This window comes from Cryptotermes secundus, unplaced genomic scaffold, assembly GCF_002891405.2.
Source record: "Cryptotermes secundus unplaced genomic scaffold, Csec_1.0 scaffold1813, whole genome shotgun sequence".
NCBI lineage: Eukaryota > Metazoa > Arthropoda > Insecta > Blattodea > Kalotermitidae > Cryptotermes > Cryptotermes secundus.
In genome coordinates, this window is record NW_019724621.1 from 47,557 (window position 1) to 69,999 (window position 22,443).

At 40.3% G+C, this 22,443-nt stretch overlaps 1 protein-coding gene across 1 annotated transcript in view; it reads right to left on the minus strand.

The window, feature by feature from the left end:
• Nucleotides 1–4,320: 4,320 nt before the first annotated feature.
• Nucleotides 4,321–22,443, minus strand: part of LOC111862593 (RNA-binding protein 25) — a 44,904-nt gene continuing 26,781 nt past the window's right edge. Inside the window, exons 10-18 of the mRNA XM_023848100.2 lie at nucleotides 15,721–16,007; nucleotides 15,209–15,395; nucleotides 11,971–12,137; nucleotides 10,775–10,925; nucleotides 10,154–10,505; nucleotides 9,131–9,319; nucleotides 6,656–6,813; nucleotides 6,088–6,234; nucleotides 4,321–5,060 (exon numbers count right to left, since the gene is read on the minus strand). Of these exons, the coding sequence (XP_023703868.1) occupies nucleotides 4,968–5,060; nucleotides 6,088–6,234; nucleotides 6,656–6,813; nucleotides 9,131–9,319; nucleotides 10,154–10,505; nucleotides 10,775–10,925; nucleotides 11,971–12,137; nucleotides 15,209–15,395; nucleotides 15,721–16,007 (1,731 nt within the window). The 3' untranslated portion in view covers nucleotides 4,321–4,967. The remainder of the gene's footprint in view (nucleotides 5,061–6,087; nucleotides 6,235–6,655; nucleotides 6,814–9,130; nucleotides 9,320–10,153; nucleotides 10,506–10,774; nucleotides 10,926–11,970; nucleotides 12,138–15,208; nucleotides 15,396–15,720; nucleotides 16,008–22,443) is intronic.

A 22,443-nucleotide genomic window follows, 5' to 3' on the forward strand; every position in this document is an offset into this window, starting at 1 on the left:
TATCCCTGTGCTTAGTTAAGCACTATGCCATGAAGATATGGGCCAGTGGAGGTACAGCTCCACCATTCATCACCTCAGCACTAGACGGAGGTAAGTGGTCAGCTTCATATCCCTGCTGCTTTATCAGCAGGAAAGGAACCTCCACTACCCATTGGATAGGAGGCTGGGTGGGCCCCATAACTGGCCTGGGCAATGAGGACTTTTCCTTACTGTTCCACCGATAATCAGTCACTATACCCACTGCACTATCCTGGCTCCTTTTCCATTGTAAACAATCCCCCCAAAATTAAACCAGAATAGTGGATGCTACATCTATAGTAATACAGTTCTCATTAATTATTCCTTAAGCAACTTATCCAGATACAGTACTGAACAGCTTCATTTACAGCAAGCACGTCAAGCATGGTGCCAGGATCATTTAAGTCTTCACTGTACAGATTAATTAAGAGAGTGAATGCATGGAGGTAAGTCAAACTTTTCTGTTATCTACAGGTCTTTGCTGTCCATATGTGAGGGTAGTCTTAAAGCTAGTTGCACAGGCTTGGAGTGGGAAGACAGGCAGACAGGTGCGAGCAGCACCTCATGCATATGTGCTGTACAGTTTTGTTATACCGCATCCCATACTGGTTTTAGCACTCTCCTCACTTACTGTACTCTTCAGGTTTGTTCCAAACAGAAAACCTTAGTTCTGTCATGCACAATCAGTCATTAGTAACAACAACCAAGCTGAAAAATTTCATTTGTGGCAGATATACATCAAATTCTGTCTGGCCATCTAGTTCAGTTTGGTTCATTTTAAGGAACACTATGCAGGGTCCAAATGAACTTTTATATGCATGTTTTTTTAAATTCTATGACAGTTCTTGATACATGACATTTCTGTTAAATAAGTATTATCCACATTAATTCATTTGAAGTCAAAATACCTTTACATGATTTGGGGGTGGGGGCTGGGAGAGATTTCGATGACACTTGAAAATGTAAGTATTATTATGTACCAGTATTATTCATTCCTTTTATATGGCCTGTTACTAATGGGGCCAAATATATTTTTTGGACACCTTAAGTATTCAGCTGAGAGAACTGTCTCAAATAAACTTTTTCAAAAGAACTCAATCAACTACATGTTATATTTCTATAAAAGGCAGTGAGTGTATAATAATTAACATATGAGGTGTTATTGGAAAGTTCCCAGACTGTTATTGTAACTGTCTCGGTGAAAGAGGAGAGAGGAGGCCAAGGTCACATGTCAGAAAGCCGATTGCATCAGTCTGCCACATGACAGCGCGCTGTGAACACAGATTGTTTTTATACAGGAGCTTTTTTAACTTTGTATTTAATTTTGTCTGTGATGGATGGCAAAACCGAGCACGTCTGCATCAAATTTTGCGCAAACTCAGTAAATCCACTACCAAAAACCCTTGAAATGCTTTGTGAGGCTTTCGGAGAACATTCTTTAAGTTAGACGGCAATTTCTGAATGACATTCACGTTTCAAGGCTGGTTGAGTGTCAGTTGAATAAGACATTCAGGCGACCAAGCACGAGTAACATGACAGAAAATGTTAAAAAAATCGAGAACTCATCCATGAAGACCATCACCGAACAATCCATGAGCTCCCAGACACTGCGAGGATCAGTTATGGAGTCTGCCAGGAGTTCTTAACAGAAAATTTGAACATGCACCACACTGCTCCTTCATAACAATGCACCCACCCACACATCCCTGAAAACCACAGAGTTTGTGACTAACAACAACATGGTTATCATTATGCATCGTCCCTACATGCCACACTTAGCCCCCTGTGATTTCACTTTGTTTCCCAAATTGAAAATGAAACTGAAGGGATGCTATGAAAAAGTGACATCAAGAGGAAATCACAAGTGGTACTTGACAGCATTAAGGAAAATGACTTCCACGGTGTTTTTGAAATGTGGAAAAAATGATGGGATCGCTGTTCCCATGGAAACTATTTTAAAGGAGATGATAGCCAAAATTGGGTAAGTTAAGCCAGCATTTTTTTTTGATCTAGCCTGGGAACTTTCTGACAGTACCTATTAAGTGCACACTGTCAAAATTATTATCCACCCTCTCACCATCACTGCCACCTGTCTGATGTCTACCGAATCCACATTGTACTATAGGGATATATATTTTGAGGGCAAACATGATATGAAAATGAAATAATCCATTTTAATTCTTGAAACTGACAAAGTTAATAGAAAGTCCGTCGAGTGTAACAATTTGTAGGTCACTTTTTATTATTATTTCTGCCTTACATGTTTCGGTTTGACACAACCATCATCAGAGGCACTTGCTATAATTATGGAAACACTGTCGCTTTTTTTTTTGATGTTCACAATTATGTTTGTCGTGTGGATGCTGCTACGATATGTTGACGTGTAAAAGCACAAAACATGCTAAGATAGTTGAGTACACTCTCAAGTTCTCACTTTTCATCCGAACCTATTTTTAAGTTAAAACGCTAAAATGTTAAAATATTTGATATAAAATGCTGAACTCCTCCTTGTTAATTCATCCCNCTTTGTGATTGATAGTGTAACGGACCAAAATGAAACAATTAAAAAAAAATCTTGAAACTGACTTCCTGAAATGCCTTGGAGGGTATCATATCACACAGTTTGAAATAATGGGATTTTCATGGCTGTTCTCTTGCCTAGTTTGTTTAACCCTTTCACTGTTTGAAAGGAGCAGGGCTGCTCTACTGAAAGGCAAGCAGGGTGCTAGGGGTGGAACTGTTCTGTATTAGTGTGCTGTACTAGAGAAACTACACATGAAAAAAAATTTATCAGGCACAAATGATGTTTGGATAAAGACAGCTGAGGTATTTTTCTTCTCAAATCAAACTGAAATTATCTGGTATTGAACAGTTCTGTCTTCTAGGATTGTACAGTGCTGTGTAGTCTTGCGAAGGTCAATCGACATTCTGGAGGAACACATTGCAGTCTGCAACCCTGCTTAATGTTGGTTTCTTACTTGGCTTACTCTTCAGCTCTGAAGATGTTCCTCTTAAACATCAGTTGATTTTCGCTGGACTATATGGCACTATCACAAAAGATATAACTCCTCATAACCACTACTGTGAGGTCCTCAAATGTTACATTTGTGGTACTGGTTTGCAATAATTACATTATCTTGGAATGTCTGGTTCAGCTTGATTTTTTGTTATGAACTTGATTCACAGGATATATTATACCACATGCATGATCATTCCAGTAAATTACTGGATGAAAACAGTTCTGAAACATGATTAACACAACAGGACTCACTCACTCATGGAGCTGAGCCCTTCTTGAGAAGCCGCCAATTGGGCAGCTACTCAAGAACATCCCAGCATTTTACGGAACCTGATGGTTCATTACCATGTTCACAATAGCCCTCCACTGGTCCCTATCCTGAGACAGATCAATCCAATCCATACCATCCCATCCTATCTCTCTAAGATCCATTTTATTATTGTCCACCAACCTATGCCTTGGTTTTCCCTGTGGTCTCTTTCTTTTGGCTTACCCACCAATATCCTATATGCAATCCTCCTCTCTCCCTTTCGTGCTCCATGCCCTGCCAATCTCATCCTCCTTGTCTTGATTATTCTAATTATGCTTGGTGAAGCATACAAGTTATTAAGCTCCTCATTATGCAGTTTTCTCAAACCTCCTGTCACTTCATCTCTCTTCGGTCCAAATTTTCTTCTCAGCACCCTGTTCTCATACACCCTCTGTCTATGTTCCTCCCTTAATGTCAGAGGCAAAGTTTCATACCAGTACAGTACCATGGGCAAAATTATAGTGTTGTATATTCTAATGTTTGTTTTCAGGCATGAGACAAGAAGGCAAAAGGTTCTGGACCGAATGGTACTAAGCATTACCCAAGTTCAAGCTCCTCTTAATTTCCTCCTGAATCAGGTTTTGATTTAGGTCGTTCCCAAATATCTGAACTGTGCTATATTTTCAAAACATCTATTACGTATCTTTATGTCCTGATATTTCCCTGCATTTTCATGATGAGATAGCAACATATACACGCAACAAGACTGGGATACACAATAAAAATGTACTTGGTATGCACAGTTTATATACACCTTAATAATTAAATGCTGAGTACTATAAAGTGGCCAGTCTTAATTAATTTTACTTCTCCACATGACTTAATTTTCTGCTCACATGTGCAGGAATGTGGAGACACTTTTATTTTTATTGGTGCACTTTGTAAAACATAAAAAAGATGTAGGGAATATGGACTGTGCAAATGAGCATTTCCTACAGAATCCATGCGTTATGTTGAAGAATAGAACAAAGTGTCACAGTATCAGTGTTGTATTACTATACAGTATTTATAGAATGGATACATAGCTGCTGCAACACAGCTCCCTTCCAGGAAGTAAATATGACATTGGAATTCACTAAAACAAGTACAAAGAAAGAGTCATTTTCCAAAGGAAACATACAAACTACAGTAATTTACTGACACTACAACAAGATAATCATTACCGTACACTCCCTTCCAAACGCTCCTAATAAAAAAAAATATGTCTTTTAGTTTATTTTCTTCAGTGAAAGCACACTGTTGAAACAGAGCTTATTTACAAAAATAAAATCCCACTACATTTCAGAAGTTAACTCCTTTACTTATATATGGCAACCAGTTACAATTCACATGTTGAAAGACCCTGTAGCAGCAAGCTGAGATTAAAATTCTTGATACCAGTGAAATTACACAGTCCACCATCTCAGAGCTACATTGTACAGGTCCCGGAAGAACATCCCTGCAGAACGTGCATGATGTAGATGCACTTACGGACACTTAAAACAACACTTCCATGCCTAACAAGAGTAACTTGAAATTATAGTAATGTGCATGTTTAAGTGTAACTGCACCTACTATACAAAATTTGTGAGTGGCTGGTAGTGATGTATCACAAGTTTCATAAATTGTGGCCGCCTATTTTCACTTCATTAAACCCAACTTCTTTGCTTCTATTTCATAGATTAGTAACCTCCACATCTTCACAACAAACACCTCTGCCTCCTCGTCTAGAACCTACAAGATGAAACAACACATTAAAATTGTTACTGCACCATACTTTCAATTATCCTGGATAACAGGGGAGAAAAAAATATGGACAAACACACTAATCTCAATTCCTTTAACTCACACATCACTATTACAATTACAGCAATTAGAAGTACAATGCAAGGGTAGCACAATGCAGTGTCATAACAGAATTTAGGTAACATGGAGCTCGGGAATATATACACTTCTGTTTACAAATCAGCAGGGCCACAATCTGAATATGAAGCTATTCAATGAACAGTCACGGTATTATATGATAATGAGTTTAGCTGTAATGAAACAAGCAGTGAAAGACTGTTCGAGGTGAGGGCTTACTGCAGTCCTATGGCAATAATGTCAAAAATGATTAAGTGCTTAACTAATAAAACACCATGTCAGCACCTCGGCACTAGATGGAGGTGAGTGGTTTGCTTCACACTCAGACCACTTTACCCTCTGTAAAGAGTGCCAGCAAGCACTGCACAAGGTCGCGCCATAGCTCATGCGGTTAGTTGCTGGCTTCCCACCGTGGCGGCTCGGGTTCAATCCTGGGTCTGGTCAAGTGGGATTGGTGGTGGACAAAGTCGCGCTGGGGCAGGTTTTCTCCAAGTACTTCAGTTTCCCTTGCCAATCTTCATTCCGGCAATTGCTCCACAATCACCCTCACCTATCATCTGGGGCTGGTACAATAGGCCAGAAGTGGCCGCAGTATAAGGGACTTAGTCCCACCCCACTAGCAACAAAAAAAAAAATCACTGGACAGGAAGCTGTTTGGGCTCCAGAATCAACCTGGATGTTGCACAGGTCCCTGCCATGAACTGAACCCAAATTCCTTGGCTATCCGGCCTGTAACTTGTCACTATACTGACTGAGCTACCAGGCTATAGCCATAATGGATGATCACGTTAATACATCTTTGGGTCATGCTCTCTTGTAACAATACCATAAGTGTGTTTTTGTATGTCTGTGTTACATTATTCTTATAACTACCAAAAGTGCTGTCATAACAACTCACCATCTGCACATCATCCAGTATACCTTGTGGTGCACTTCCTGCTAGAACCTTAGAACAGATGAAGTCGACTAAGGTAGGTTCTGGCTCGCCAATGTACTCTATGATTTTTTTATTAATCCATGGTCGTATGCGCCTCTCCATTAGTTGCTGTAAATGTATGTCAGAACATGCAATAATGATCGCAATACCTTCAGATGTTGAAGGGGATTGATTCCCCCACTAAATTATGTTTGATGTGAAAAAACTGAATTACAGCATAAAATCATACTGAGTTCCTCCTACCATTTCAAACTTAATATAAAATAATTTTAATCCTGAGGCATGTTAAAATAAATTGACCAAAAAGAAAAGGCTGGCATATCTGTTAACAGTTTGTGAATGCAATTACTTTTATTAAGCCATTGTGTTAAAGCAATTTGTTACTGGGAATGACATGCCCCCCCAAGAACTTGAACTTACCTATCACAGCACTGATACTGTACTCTTGTTGAGCTTGCATATCCATAGCTGCAGGAACATATTTACTGAGTCACTGCCTAGAAATGGCTCTACACGCTACAGTACTTACATTGTCTACAGCAGCCCAGTCCAACTGGAAGGCAAAGAGAGCAGCTTTCTCTGTTGGAATTTTCTCTATGAGTGTTTTGATGTGTTTTCTCTTCTCCTCCTGAGATTTTGTTACCTCTTCCTTCTTCTCCTCTTTCTTCTTCTTTTCTTCACCATAATCTGTAATACAAGCATCATACTAAAATCCTAAATTGCTCAAAGTGCAACATTTAGTAAGAGAGACCTCTTCTGAATAGAGAAGTTAGGGTTTTGTCAACATAAGGAAGAACCTGTATGTAAGAGGGGAAAAATGTAAAACTCTACTTGTAACAGGCTGTGGAGTCCTGTGGGGTTGTGAGATGTCAAGGCTCCCACATTTTCTAGACAAGCTGCTCACAGATGATGGTGAGGGCATCAGCCTTATGCACTGGCCGCCCTCTACACCCCGGGAATATTCCTGGTATTCATTTCAGAGGCTGAGTCGACCCCAGAGCCATAGTGCAGATGGAAGGATTGGGTCAAGTCAAACCCGTGACCTGACTGCACTCATTTTAATTAATTTATAGTTTATATAAAGACATTCTTGATAGCTCGGTTTATATACGGTTGAATGACAGCCTGACCTAGTGAATAATGGAATAAAAAAGATATCAAAGTGGTTGGTGCCTCTTTTGAGGTGTTTGAATTGGGGGACTGAGAAAGAAAAAAGAAGAAAAATCTGGTATTTAAATGTGGGACCTCCTGAATATAAAGTAGAAATACTACTGACTTGACCATATTGTTTTATCACAATGACAATAACACTGAAACTGATACTACTTTTAAACTCCTCAATGACAAGTGTCTGCAGTTAAAGCAAAGGTAATCTGCACAACTTCCTAGCCTTCGAATGGGACAGGCAGTCCAGTATCTGTACAAGGGCAAACATATGCAGTACCCAATGGATACAAAGCTGAGTGCACCTCAGGATCATGTGCAGCTATAACACTGAGCTTTCATGAAGTCATCTGTTACAGATACACACAAGATTCCTTTCAAGAGTTTTCTGATCAGAGGGATAGCTGTAATGTTTTTTTTTTTTAATTTCTTACAAAACTGCCAAAATTTTGAACATTCTCTTTTGGCTGTGGGCACATGGTAGTGTAGTTGGTTCAGGCACTATATCACAAGTGGAAGGTCATCGGTTTGCATTTTGATGAGGTGGATTTTTTCAATTTACCTAGTCCTTCCGGCCACATTATGGCCCCGGGGCTGACTCAGCCTCTAAAAGAAATAAGTACTGGGTATCTTCCTGGGGGGTGAAGGGCGGCCTGTGTGTAAGGCTGACAACCTTACTGCCATCTGTGAGCCAAATGCCTAGAGAAAATGTGGGAGCCTCAGCATCTTACAACTCCATGGGCCTTCAGGGCCTGTTACAGGGATAGCTTTACCTTTTTACTTTTTTTTTTATCTCTTTTGTCTAACATCACTAAAATTCCATATTTTTATCAAAACCAGTATATAGGAAAGCAGAAAGACGAAACAAAGTATTACATAGCTGAGTGGCTGCACAAAGAGAGTTCACGTTATGAACTGCACTTTCAATTAAATATTTTTTGGCTGTCAACTGTGTCGAAGTGGAAAGAATTTCCAACATTTCAAACACAGTGAATGTTTGAATTGGAGATCCATTCCTTCTTGACACAGCTGATTGCTCAAGAATACTTCAATGCATTTACTTCTCATGTTACCTGTATGAAACATGGTAAAAGGGAGCTTTCTCCTACAACCTCAGACTTACAAGCTTTCCCTTGCAATATCCACAGCATGCATATATATGTAAATACCTTGTTCAGAGATTTGACAATGCAACTGTCCCTCACTGGTTCAACCAACTGCATGAAAACTGTCTTATACAAGGTGAGATTTCTTTGTTTCGAACCGTCCCATTACTTTTAGAAGACGTGTCCCACTCATGTGACCAAAACTTTACTTACAGTGACCTCCACAACCACAGTTCAGCATGAAAAGATGAACCACTTTCTGAATGACTTCAGCCGCACAGCAACAAAGAGGTTAGCATGCAGTGGGGTGAATTTGTAACATAAGTTTGTTGCTAATTACTCTATTGGTTGCTTTAACATGCAACTGTTGAGTGAAGCTGGTTTCAATGACTGGCTGCATGCAATCAGCTGTGCGGCAGTCTGAGAGATCCAAGTTATACACACTTATGGAGCACCATAGCTCAAGCGCTTAGTCACTGGCTTCCCACCGCGGCGGCCCGGGTTCAATCCTGGGTCTGGTCAAGTCGGATTTGTGGTGGACAAAGTGGCACTGGGGCAGGTTTTCTCAGAGTACTTCGGTTTCTCCTGCCAAACTTCATTCTACCAAATTCTCCATCATCATAATCACCTGGGATAGGCTACAATAGGCCAATCAGTGGCCACCGTGCCGAGTGGACCCAACTGGACTTCACCGCCCCACTAAGCGAATTAAAAAAAAAATTAATTATACACACCTAGAGGAACAAGCTTTCTTTTCTTGCCAGAACCAAGATTGCTGTCATCATCATCATCCGTATTGAAAACCTCCTTCAAATCCAACTTTTTCTTCTGCTTTCCAGGTGGTGGGGCTGCTGTTGTTGGACCAGGTGTGCTTGGTTGTTGTTGCTGCTGTTGTTGTACAGGCGAGTTCCAAATCTTTATCACTGCATCAACACATCAGGAAAGAAAATATGCAGTACTTACAACTATTCACAAGGAAAATTAAGATTCCACTCAGTTTTTAAGGCAGTATTCTGTTATGATACATGAAGTAAAGCAAGAAAATGGGACTTGGCTAGACAGTATGTGTTTTCTGTTAGGCATACATCAATACAGGATATCCTCAATTAGATGAACTAATTGGGGTGGCGAGATTGTCGAACATGCACTAAATCCAAATGTCTGTATTCCTCACAAACACATGTGATGGATACTGATGATTGTAACTTTACAATCTGTTCTAACTTTTGTTTTACACTTAAGTCTGTCCTTTTTCTTTTGTTTAATTAAAAAGACTTTAACACTGAACAAACCACACACACCATAACACAAATTTCATCTGCAACAGAATGATCTATGTACTAGATATGCATTACGTTCACAGAGTGATTGACGAAGTACACATACACAACATACGAACCAGACTATTACGGGGAAGTGCCAACATATAAAATGGAGAAAAATGGGGAAGTACAGAAGAATTTCATCCATTAAATCAAGGATTTGCTGTATTGTATAATAAATTAAAGAATAAGATGAGAAAATATGATGCTTAAGTGGAAAGTTATATTTAAAATCATCTCATTTTCTAAGAAATCAATCTTTGTGTCAAGAGTGTTCTAAGCAGAGTCATGAATCTATGTCTGGAAACAGGGGTGGTCACAACAACACACATAGGTGATCATGTACACAAACAGTATCATGTTGAGAAATTTAGACAAATTTGCCAACTTCTCTGAGATCTATTTATGTAACTGATACGTTTAACGGAAACCAACCTGCTTTTTCCTCACCACCACTCGATACAACGGAAGTCTGACTCTCCTCTTCTGCACCAAGAGGATGGTCGTGAGTGGCCACGGGGCTGGTGAACTGATCTGCACCCCTGTCATCATCACTCTCCTGTGTGCTCTCCGTTGGTTCAGGTGGCGGTGGGGATGAGATCATGGCTGCTGCCTGTTGCTCAAACTCAGCTGCCTGACGCTCCAATTCCTCTTCCTCTTCCTTATTCTGCCGCTCACGTTCTCGTTCACGCTCCCTCTCTCTTTCACGTTCTCGTTGACGGCTATGTTCCAGTTTCACATCAATAAGGATCTTTGGCTTATACTGCTCTTCCCTTTCTTGTTTCATCTGTCCGACACACATTAGCATACTTCAGAATAAATATGTAAGTGACGCTGACCATACTTTTTTGAGCCGTTAACAGCTGAAGTTACTGCTAAGTATATACAATGTATATAAGATGGGACCCAATTTTACATGTTTAAGGACATAAAAGGCATCTCACATGAGGACTCTGAATCATTTAGCATATCTTTCACACATTGAGAATTGACTCTACACTTCCAGTATTATCCAAGAAGAGGAAGAAAAAAATGATGACCATGAATTACACTTACTCGCTCAAATTCTGCACTTGGATCATCATGCTCCTCTGAGAAAATTTTAGTTTTCAGCTCCTCCAACTCCTCTTTCTCTCTCTGACGGTCACGTCCATCTTGTTCAATCTCTTTCTCTCTTTCTGCCAGCCTTCTCTGCAGTTCACGCCCCCTGACATACACACCACCACCACATTCTCATTAAAATTAAGAGCAGGCATAGCTTGCAGCTATACAAAGCATCTGGACCACATTTCAAAATTTAATCATCAATGAACATGACCAGAGAGACATAAGTCAATAGATTCTTTGATTCTCTGATCATTTAAAGGTGCTATATCAGTTGTAACACTATGCAACATTTTTTTTTTTAAGTTGATCATTTAATGATGCTGTCAGTACTGAGACCATATAGTGTTGGTGACAGGAAGGTAAAAGTAAAGTTGTCCCTGTGCTTAATGAAGTCATACTGGGGAGTGGATGTACAGCTCCACCATTATTGACCTTGGCAGTAGATGGAAGTGAGTGGTCAGCTTCATGCCCCGGTCACTTTACCCCTGGGGAAATCACACTGGTGCCCATTGGATAGGAGTCTTGGTGGGCCCCAAAGCCAATTTGGATGCTATGGAGAAGAGAAAAATCTTGTTCCTACCAGGAATTGAACTCAGGCCATCCAGGTCATAGTCTATCGCTATACCAACTGAGCTATTAATGAACATGTACCAGCTGGTGGAATGAGAACTGGCAGGGACAACCCAAGTACTCACACAATCTGCCCTACTGCCAATATGTGCACAGCATATCCCACATGACCTGATCCAGGACGGGACCTATGCCACCATGGTGGGAAACTGGTGACTAACTTCGTGAGCTATGGGATGGCCATAACACTGACTGGTTGGTCATTCAGTTATTTTATAATTCCAAATGAGGCTCTGACAATAGAAACATTGAATGAGAGCTGGCAAAGAGATCACAAAGGATATGGAATGAAATGGGATCAAGTGGTCAGTGGTTACCAAAGGCAGCATCTGCCATTTGCATTCAGAGACTGAGGAACAACTGGTTCATGGATGGATCATCAGAATTCCCTCTAAAAGAGACAAATGCATGAAGGTCAGGTGGTCCTGTTGGTGGCAAATTTAGAGATGCAGCAGAAAAACAAAGGTGCCCACTGATGTAGAAAGACAAACAGAATGAAAACTACGGGCACTTACTTATAGTATTTTGCATCGTCACGTTCATCATCATAATCCTCCAAAAACTCTTTGAGTCTTTTGGCTTCTCGCTCCCGATCCTCTTCTTTTAATCTTTCTCGTTCTTTCTCCTTCTCATGTTCCTTTGCCTTGCGACGTTCCCTTGCCTCCCAGTCTCGCAGTCGCTCCTGCAAATGCACACAGTATTCAACACTTCAGCTGAAACAGCAAAGGAGATCTCCGGAGCACCCTTACACAAAATTTGAGACAACAGAACATCAGTTACATATACAAATTAGCTTTAACCATTATACAGCCCAGTGTTTGACCAAATGCTTTAGAAATTACAAATTTATTTAGAAATGTAAAATCAATTTAAAACATTAAATTATGTTTATCAATACTGGTACAAATATAATCAAATGAAGAGTATTTATGATTATGTGGCCACCATCTATGTTAGCATCTGACCACATTTCAAGGCCATGCAATCACTTCAACCCTGTCATTTGACCAAACAATTTACCCTCATACAATTAAGGGTCTCTATTAGGAAGCATGACTGATGATGAAATGACGTTTCTTAGAGTGTTCCTAGGGGTAAAGGGTGGCCTACACATAGGGCTATCAACCCCACCACATGTGAGCCAAATGTCTAGAAAATGCGGGAGTCTAGATGTCTCACAATCCTACTGGCCTCTGCAGCCTTTTACCAGGATAGCTTTACCTTACCTTTACCATTGCATAGATGATTTTATGGACCAACATGAAATTCTGGTATAGGCAATGAACAGTAAACTTCCAAATGTCCACGCCATAAAACTTAATTTTGGTGAGGAAACATTTTGAGAAATACAGACTTACAACACTGAAGATATGGGAGGATAACATTTACACTGGGCATACAGGTTATAAGGACACGAACTGCCTCTTGTGTGTGTCCAATTGTGGGTCTTGGTAGCTGCAGTGTTAAATATTCTGGTTCTATCACCGGACAACCGCCTCTGTGGTTTAGTGGCCAGCGTTCCTGGCTACAGATCCAGAGGTCCAGGTTCGGTTCCCAGAGCTACCAGATTTTCTCTGAGAAGTAGTGAGTCTGGAATGGGGCGCACTCAGCCTCGTGATGATAACTGAGGAGCTATTTCCAGGAAATAGCAGTTCCGGTCTAGAAAACAAGATTAACGGCTGTGGGGATACATTGCGGTGACCTCGTGACACCCTCTATCCGCAAAAGTTGGCACTAAACTTTGCCAACAAGCGGCGGTCGCTCGGTCGGTATCCTTCGCTTGCGGACTAAAATCATGGAGTTTTTTTCTATCACCGGACATTAGTACAAGAAATCTGTTAATACCCACAAGTCTGTGCTCATTTTGTCTCTTCAACTTTATTCTCCGTTCCTTCACCCATCACTTTAAAAACTAAATCATATTCACATATTCTCTTTTAAAAACATTTTAGCACTGTTTTATGCCCGTTAAGTATAACTTAACCAGCAGACTAATTTTCTTCAACACTATCCATCATTAACCCTTAGGCGCGGTTTGACGTCTCTGTTCATCTTGGGCATTTAAATCGTTGGCTGCGGTTTGACTGCTATGTTGTACAGCTGCAGGCCTAATTTATTACGCCCATAAAAACTGATGGGTTTACTGTATTTTGTGAAATTTTTTGCTGGCCTATTGTCAGAAGTACAGTGCGTATCGTTACGTATGCCTGTCTTGCAGCAAATAGCATGCTGCTTCGAGAAGTTTCAGCACAAAACTCTGCCCTGTATGTTATGCTTCGGAGAAATAAACAGTCGGCTGACCATGTTTGCCTTTATCTACTGATAAAATAAGTTCATATTCCATTCAGCAGGTCATATTACCTTCAGCAGGAAATACCAGACCAACCCATTCATAAAGGGGTGCCCAGAAATGTTGTCTTGCTAGTACACATTATTCGTAATATACAAGGCAACCAGTTCTTAGAATAACGTCAGAGCATTGTGTTCACCCCCCAGTGAGGAAAGAAGAAAATAACTCATACCTACATGTATTATCGCTCTGGCTGGTCTCCAGTGTATGTATATACATCTACTGAAGCCTTGGATGGAAAAATAAATGCGTACACGGGACCCCAGCCATGGTAAGACAATGCTCAAATTTACTGCAGCTGAGGTTGCAAGGATGCCTGACTTCGAAAATTTGAGCATTGTCTTACCATGGCTGGCCCTTCTACAAGTCGTGCGCTGACGGAGGTCTCACTAGTGACTGTGCTGGACGAAGTATTGGACGACGAAACCATAAGTAATTATAGTTCCGATGATGACAGTGCATCGGACTATGATTACACACAACTGGTGCCATCTGAGACCAACAGTGCTAGTGAAAGTGGCAGTGACCATGAGAATATCATGGCCCACGATGGATTGGAAGAGGTGTCCAGGACATCTGTGTGGGAAGATATTGAATCGTTTCACGCTTCGCGAGAATTGTCTTGAGGTGTGTGTGGTCCCAAGTTCGACACTGCCAAACTAGATGTCGTCAGTGCCTTTGAAAGCATTTTCGATATTTCCCTTGTGCAGCTGATTGTTGATGAAACAAACAGGTATGCTCAACAGGAAATATCGAAAAACGCCAAACCTCTCACATTTCGCTCTAGAATTTGGAAGTGGGAAGATGTGACAGTGGACGAAATGTATGTGGTTTTGGCACAGGGCCACAGGAAAGATACTCAGTATTGGTGTGGTAAATGTGAGGCAGCGTTGTGTGTAGAATGCTTCAAAGTGTATCATACACTACTGAAATTCTAAACCACCTGCTTCCATTGCCGAGATACAGGGCGCTCATATTATAAGATTATAAAACCATCTTTTAAGATCATTTTAGTGAAAGTTTCATGTTTATATCTCATATAATTTAAAAAATAATGATGAATAAAAGATTCTCGAGCAAAATTTAAATGGGCTGAAAATATTACCACCGGACAGACATGGCAGCGGAATTTAAATGACCACACTGAAGGGTTAATATTCAATTTCTATGGTCGACGTCACCTATGTGTTTCCTCCAATCTACTGTTCAAACCCACTATCCTCAAGAAGCTTTAAAGTGTAAATTTCACGGTATATACACCTACAGGGAACTTTTGGCAATTCATAATGTTCTTCTTAACAAGGCACAAGATATAATAATCCAAATTACATTGTGCCGTAAAATAAATGATCACGAACGTGAAGGCAAGTGACAATTTGTAAGAACCAGTGTCATATTTGTACCTGGTAGGCGGCTTCCTTCACACGGGCTCTGCGGTCTTGTTTCTTTCTTTCCTTTGCTTCTTCCTCCTCTTCTCTTTCCCTCAGCATCTCACGTTCCGTTTTCTTCTGGTCTTCTCTCTCACGTTCTCGCTCCCTTTCTCTCTCTCGTTCTCGTTCCCTTTCCCTCTCACGCTCTCTCTCTCTATCCCTGCAGTACCATTCAGTTTATTAGCCTGGATATCTCTTGTGGGTTACTGCACAACACTTTTTCAGTATTAACACTACATAGCATCAGATGGTATGACAGATGCATAATGAGCTGGAAAGGGTTTGGAGGAAATTCGTCACAGCTCAATCAAGTACAATTTAGTGTGCAGTGAAAAAGTGGCAGTTTTACAAAATGTGAGTGCATTGAAAAAATCGGTCTGATAGATAACATTTTTGTTCTCATTTCAGTTCCTGATTTTACTGAATTCTCATCTCGAACTTTAAAAGATAATCTCATAAAAACTCTAAAATTAAATGAATTGTACCTGGAATGTGATCTTCTTGCACGGTCTCTGCCCTTTGATCGTATCTTGTTAGAATATGAACTGCTTCCAGGTGATGCACTGCGGCTAAGTTCCCTGCTGCGTGACCTTGACCGTGAACGTGGCGAGGGGCTATGGGATGTAGGTGGTGTACGAGTGCGTGCCCTATGGTCTCTATCCCGCCCTCTGTCCCGATCTCTATCACGACCAGATGCAGCTGCTCGCTCACGAGACTCCCGCTCTTCGAGCTCTCTTCGCCGTCTTTCTACCTCTTTCTCCTCCTCCTGCTTCTGTAAGATAAATCACCATCATCATCAACAAACACCCACTACTGACATTACCACCACCAATTACGCCTGGCAAGGCTTCTGTATTATAATTCATCACTCCAAAGGAATTAAATAAAGACAGCAGTACAAGATCAGCTGAGTATAAAACCCATTCTATAAGAATGTCTTGTGAATGAGAATTTGATCTTCTAATATTAGACTTTCCAAACCCTCTACACAGAATTGCAAGTCTTCAGAATGGCTGTCCTACTGTGCTATAAGCTATAGGGAATGTCTAAACTGTGAACTATTTTAATGAATTTCATTTTTGTTTCTCAGGATACATTAATATACTAAGTCCAGCATTTTAGTTCTGATGTACAGAGGCTCTTAACTGCTGAAATAGCCTACACTTTATTCTACAGGATTTTCCACCCCATCTCTGAAACAATTTTATCTGACATGTAGGAGAAACCTTGCCAGTGTTTTTGTTGTCTCACATTAACTCCGTCAGCAAGCACTATTCACCGATGTCCTCTGAAACAATAGGTTTGCTGGAGAACACATATTCACCCACTAGTATGGCTGCCTGCCCAAATGGTGACCAGCTGTTCTCGCATGTCACCAAGAGGTGGGATGGGCTATATCTAATAGTCACATGGAGTTACACGGCCCAGGAGGACCAGCCAACAGCAGTTAAAAACTGTTATGAACCAATCTAATATCAAACAGAAATAATACATAATAAAAACGAAGTTGTCATCTTCTACATACATGTTTCCTGCCACAAGAGTCATGTTGAAACTGGGTGGAACTAAAGCACCATCTTGTATCAATTTTCACTATGTTCACTTTAAATATCTTCACCGAGACTTTCTTCTTGTCACACACAATCTGGTATAGAAGTAAGAAAAGGGGTCATCCCCCTTTCAGAAATGAACTGGGAGGAAATGACCACAGAGCACAATGAAACACCAAGTCAAATTCACACAGTGAGTCAAAATGCTCCTCATCGACACCATGCACAGGTCCACTGAATATCAAAGTCACAGCGTAGACTCGGTACATGGGATATTCAGTTGCTTAGCTCTTCTTGAAGGCACATTATCTCATATGAAACCATGCCTGGAATGAAGGCTGGTTCAGAATGACATGTAACATATGACCAAACCTAACGCACACTGTTAGCAATTCCGTCCTCTACGTATTTATTTCAAATATTCAGATTTCCAACATCATCTTGTTCATGCAGACAATGAGCTGCAACGTCATGGTCATATGCAGAAGCATGCAAACCTGGTTGTGCTTACTTCGATATCATGTAAAACACTTGCCAAAGGATGATTTTATGACCCTACCAGCATCTAGACTACGAGCATATAGCATCAAATGGTAGGATGACTGATGTACGAGAAAGGATTTGGAAGGAAGCGGCCATGGTATAGTAGTGGTACTATACTGGCATCCGACTAGAGACACTAAAAAATAAGAACAAGAAAAACCTCAGCCGGAGTATCAGGTGGCCTGGCCGAGATCTGAGTGAAGCACCTCAAAAATATGATGCATAGGCAGGTTATATGATGAAATGGAAAGGCTAAGAAAGGAAGCAGTTATGGCCTAACTGAGGTACTATCTCAGCATTTGCCTGACCAGCCTATGAGAAAATCACAAAAAGAAAAACTGAGTCTATATAGCCAGTGTCCCATAAATACAAGTCTACAAAGTGTTACGATGAAACCAACCTGTTTGGACCTGAACATCAGCTTATAGCATTATCATTATGCCAACCTGCTCAGTGTGAAGGACAAGGATGGATGAGCTGTTGGCTCAGTAGTCTGCATAAACAGAAGTGCTATTTTTGTGCGCTACTACTTATATGGCAATGGATTTAGAAAGTGTGATATATATACTGCCAAAACATTCACCCCAAAATAAAGTTATGAAAAAATGAAAGTGACACTGCTCTTCTTCATCCCCATGTATTAAGTTCAGCTAATGAAAACCGGTAAGGGGCCACCAATTTTCTGCCATGGATAATGTCACTTGTGAATGAAATGTTATGTGTAGGGTTCAACAGGCAACAAGACAATTAAGTCACAGGAAATGTAAAAGTAAAGTAAAGCTATCCCTGCAAGAGGCCGTGGAGGTCCATAGGGTTGTGAGATGTTGAGGTTCCCACATTTTCTATACAATGGGCTCATAGATGGTGGTAAGGTTGTCAGCCCTATGCACTAGCCGCCCTTTACCCCAAATTATATTCCTGGTACTCATTTTTGTTAGAGGCTGAGTCGATCCCACGGCCGTAGTGCGGCTGGAAGGATTAGGTAAATTGAAAAAATCCAATAAAACATTTAACTGAATTCTGAGTAGCCAAGAAACTTCCAAACACAACTGAAATGTGAAATGCAAATGGTATCTAGTAAACTGCATTAGGAAAACATACGTATCTCACATTTTACATTTGCACCGGTCTAAGACTTATCTTCATTTATTTTTATTTTGCCCTAAAATGTAACTTGAAAGAAATCTAAAAGACTAAGGAAAGGGTGCAACTGAACAGTCTAGTTCAGGTACTTGTGTATGCTGATAGCATTAATGTATTAGATGAAAACATAAATACTGTAAACAGTGAGAAAAAAGAATTGGCATGCAAATGAAGATTCCGATTCAAAAATAAATGTTAGTAAATGGATTTAAAGCCAACTACAGTGGCCTGTTTATTTCTGAGTATACACACAGAACTAGTTAGTTAGTTAGTTTTTGGAGAGGGTGGGTTTCCCCATGCACTTAGACCTGTATTGGTCCCCTTCTATGATTTCTACCAGTCTCTATATCCTACCGGTACTGGTGCTTACCATCAGTCCCGCCCAGCCAGCGAGACCGGCTCTACTAGCTGAGAGGTATCTATAATGCTTCCCCCATCTACCAGAGGTATTAGAGACTGCTGTTGGGCGGGAAACGTCCGTAATTTGGCTCAGTGACCTCCTTTGGAGATATGAGGTTCTTTTACGTGCCGTAAAGCTACGACATGGGACCCACGGCTTAAAGTCCCTCCCGGAAGACTTGTTCCCTGAATTTTTCCGCCCTTAAAAATTCGACGACCTCCGCCGGGTATTTGAACCCACGTACTACGAGTCATGAGGTGGGAACGTTACCTCTAGACTACGAAGGCTGCTTCACACAGAACTAAGTATGCAAGCAACCAACAGAATCAAAAGTTACTACAGAAGTCACATGAAATATATCAGAATCTAAGTAGCTGGGAACAATAAAAAAATGTAAGGCTTCAGACTTAAGTGATACCAATTAAAGTGGAAAAGCAGAAAATATAAAGAAAAAATCGTTAGTTATAAGGCTCAGTATTGTTGGGCTGGTTAAATCACCATTATCATAGGCTGAACAAGTAGACAGGATGAAGTAAACAAGAAATGCAAAGAATTCTGGTGGAAAAGCTACTGGAAATCAGATACCTGGAGGACTATGAGACTGTAAAATATACAAGTTATCTCAGAGAAAGACTGTAAGGAAGCAAACTGGGATATGATGGCCCACAACATAGATAAATGGTTGGCTTTTGTATTAATAGTATTTCAGTATTATGAATGCCTTAATATACAAGAATAACGCAGCATCTAGATGTTTAATGGAATCAGAAATCACAGAAAGAAAATCAGAGAACATTTTTTCATTGAGATTATACCTTAAAATTCCAGAACCATTATACTTCAAGCTTCAAGAGACTGCACAGATGCAAGATGTATAATACAATGTTATTTTATTTCAACCACAATATAAATAAAATGGATATTAAAACTAGATTTAAGAGAACTAACTGTGGAGTGTGAAGGACTCATTCTATAATAATCAAGCCTTTAAAATATAAAAAACTAAATTAAATTAAACAGAGAAATGTCAAAGAAACTACAATCTAAAATAAGAATGGCCACCTATCATGCCTGAAACAAATTATATTCATATCAATGTTACACAAAATAAATTGGATTCTAACAGAATAGTGAGGAGACCAAATCCAGTTATCCTCTGAGTGCAGTTTCTTGCATGTGTCTGACTATGAGAAAACCAAATACAACACACCTGTGCATTAGACAGAAGTGCATAAGGGCTAATGGCAAAGGAAAATGGATAACAAAAACATTTACATTCATAACTAAAGAATTAACATTTAAACATTTTTTACTCTTACTATAAAGGAAGGAACTTTAGACTTCTGAAAGATGTGAGAACTTTAAAATATGCTACACACAAACATCTGGGAAATATTACTTTCTTTCGAAACTCTGGAAACTGTACCTCCTCATGAAGGGAAATTACTTTATTAAATTAAATATAATAGTTCATTCATCCTGCAACTGGTTATCCATTTATGATCTGAAGATGGAAATCTATTTTAAACATCTCTATGAAACTCATTAGGAGTTTATTCTTTCTCTCTACAGCTCTACAGCCCTTGTCAGTGGGACAAGAGGATCAGCCCATTGCAAACACAGAATAAACGCACAGACATCCATGCCTCAAGTGGGATTCGAACCCATGATCCCAGTGTTCGAGCAGGCAAAGACGAATTTCATTAATTATGTAAGATGACAATTATATGGACAATATTCCAGTTGTAGAAACACATTTAGGTTCATATTCTTACTCTCCTTGTTTGGTGTATTTTTTAACCCTTAAGATGGAGGCAGTACATTACTCTGACCTGTCAATACACTTCTACCAGACTACATGGCATCACATCCCAGAGGAAAGTACTAACTTTCCATTTCACATTACCTTTTAGTTTCTCGCATCAAGATGTACAGTAAAATGGGTATTGCCATCTGGGGAGTAACACTGTGTAACTCAGCAGAATCCTCCTGAAATTCCAGAGGAGCACACAGCCTCCATCTTCAGGGCTGAAGAATAAGCCAAGCAAGCCAGAAAGTAGCCTGCATAGTTCTGGTTTCTTGCTTGGCTCACTCTTCAGCCTTTAAGATGGAAGCGGTACGTTCCTCTGGAATGTCGGAGGACTTCTACTGGATCCCAGGAGGAAGAAGTATTCTTCATAGTCATCACCTCAAATCTAAGATGTACAGTACTATCGCAAACTAGCTGTGATGAACAAGATCACAAAATTGTCCATACGCATCATTGGCAGCTTCCATTGCTTCAGGCATAGCAGAGTATCATTAATTGGTGACTTAAAATTTCTCACTGTTTTGCTATGTGCTTTATGTGCATATTGGATGATAGTCATCGAATATGAATTTGCAGACTGACAAGGTAGCCGTACTAAATGACATTACTAGTCTCTCTGACAGAGCACTTAACGAAGACAACCCACACACCTACTGCTGTGGTACGTACTTCAGTGCCTTGTGATAAGCTTATAACTAGATAACAAAATTCCTGAAGAGTTCCAATCAAGAGTGAACTCGTATTGCTGCCAACATGTGGTGCTATTCTGCACTGAAATCACTCCTGACAGTATATTTGTGGGCACTGCTTTCTCTCCATACAGAATGTGAAAATCTGACATTTTTAATCTGCTGTTAACCCACCACACCCTACATAAACCCATTCTCTCTGAGTAAAGCAGTACAGTCACACAACAGATAAATATAAATGAGGTCTTTACCAGAGAAAAAATTCTGAAAAGCTGTTTCATTTCATCCCAGTTCTGAAAGGGAAGACTATTTAACATAAGAAATTAAATTTTTTAAATTTGAATTCATTGGCTTGACTTCTTTCTTTTAATAATAACCAAAGTAGAAGACAACAGTCTAATTCTGTGTCATAAATATTTCTGACAAATATAATTACAGTATGAATAAATAAAGATTAACATAGCACCTGTTTTAACTTCTTCAACTACATAACAGGCAGGAGAGGACCACAATTCTCACCCCACTCACACACACACCACACAGAAATAATACAATTTATATATATATATATTGTAACATGTTGCGCGACTGAGAACCCCCCTCCACCCTCCTCTCCACGGTAACGTAGCGCTCCCCGCCACTCCCCTCCGCGGTGACGTCACGCGGTGACGTAACGCGCAACGCTAACGTAACCGTAATCAACGTCCTACTGTGACGTGGCACTCATTACGCCACAGGCAAGCACTGCAGCTATATAAGTGGATGCACAGTGCGTATCGATCAGTTCGAGTTCGAGTTCCAGTGTGGCTACCGCCGAAGACATCCCGAGTTATAAAGTAACAGCCAGCCGACTACAAGTTGGAGTATAGCAGCCGTCGCGGAAAGAAGATCCGGACGTGAGTGCGATTGTGTAATTGGGAGCGTGTGATACAGTGATACAAAGCTCCCCTACTGTCAACGTGTAGACTACTGAAGACAGAGTGAACTGATTTGCGCATAGGGTTATAAAGTCGTGAAACCCCGCAACAGTGTTAACAGATTAATGCGATTAGGGTTATAAAGTGTGAAACCCC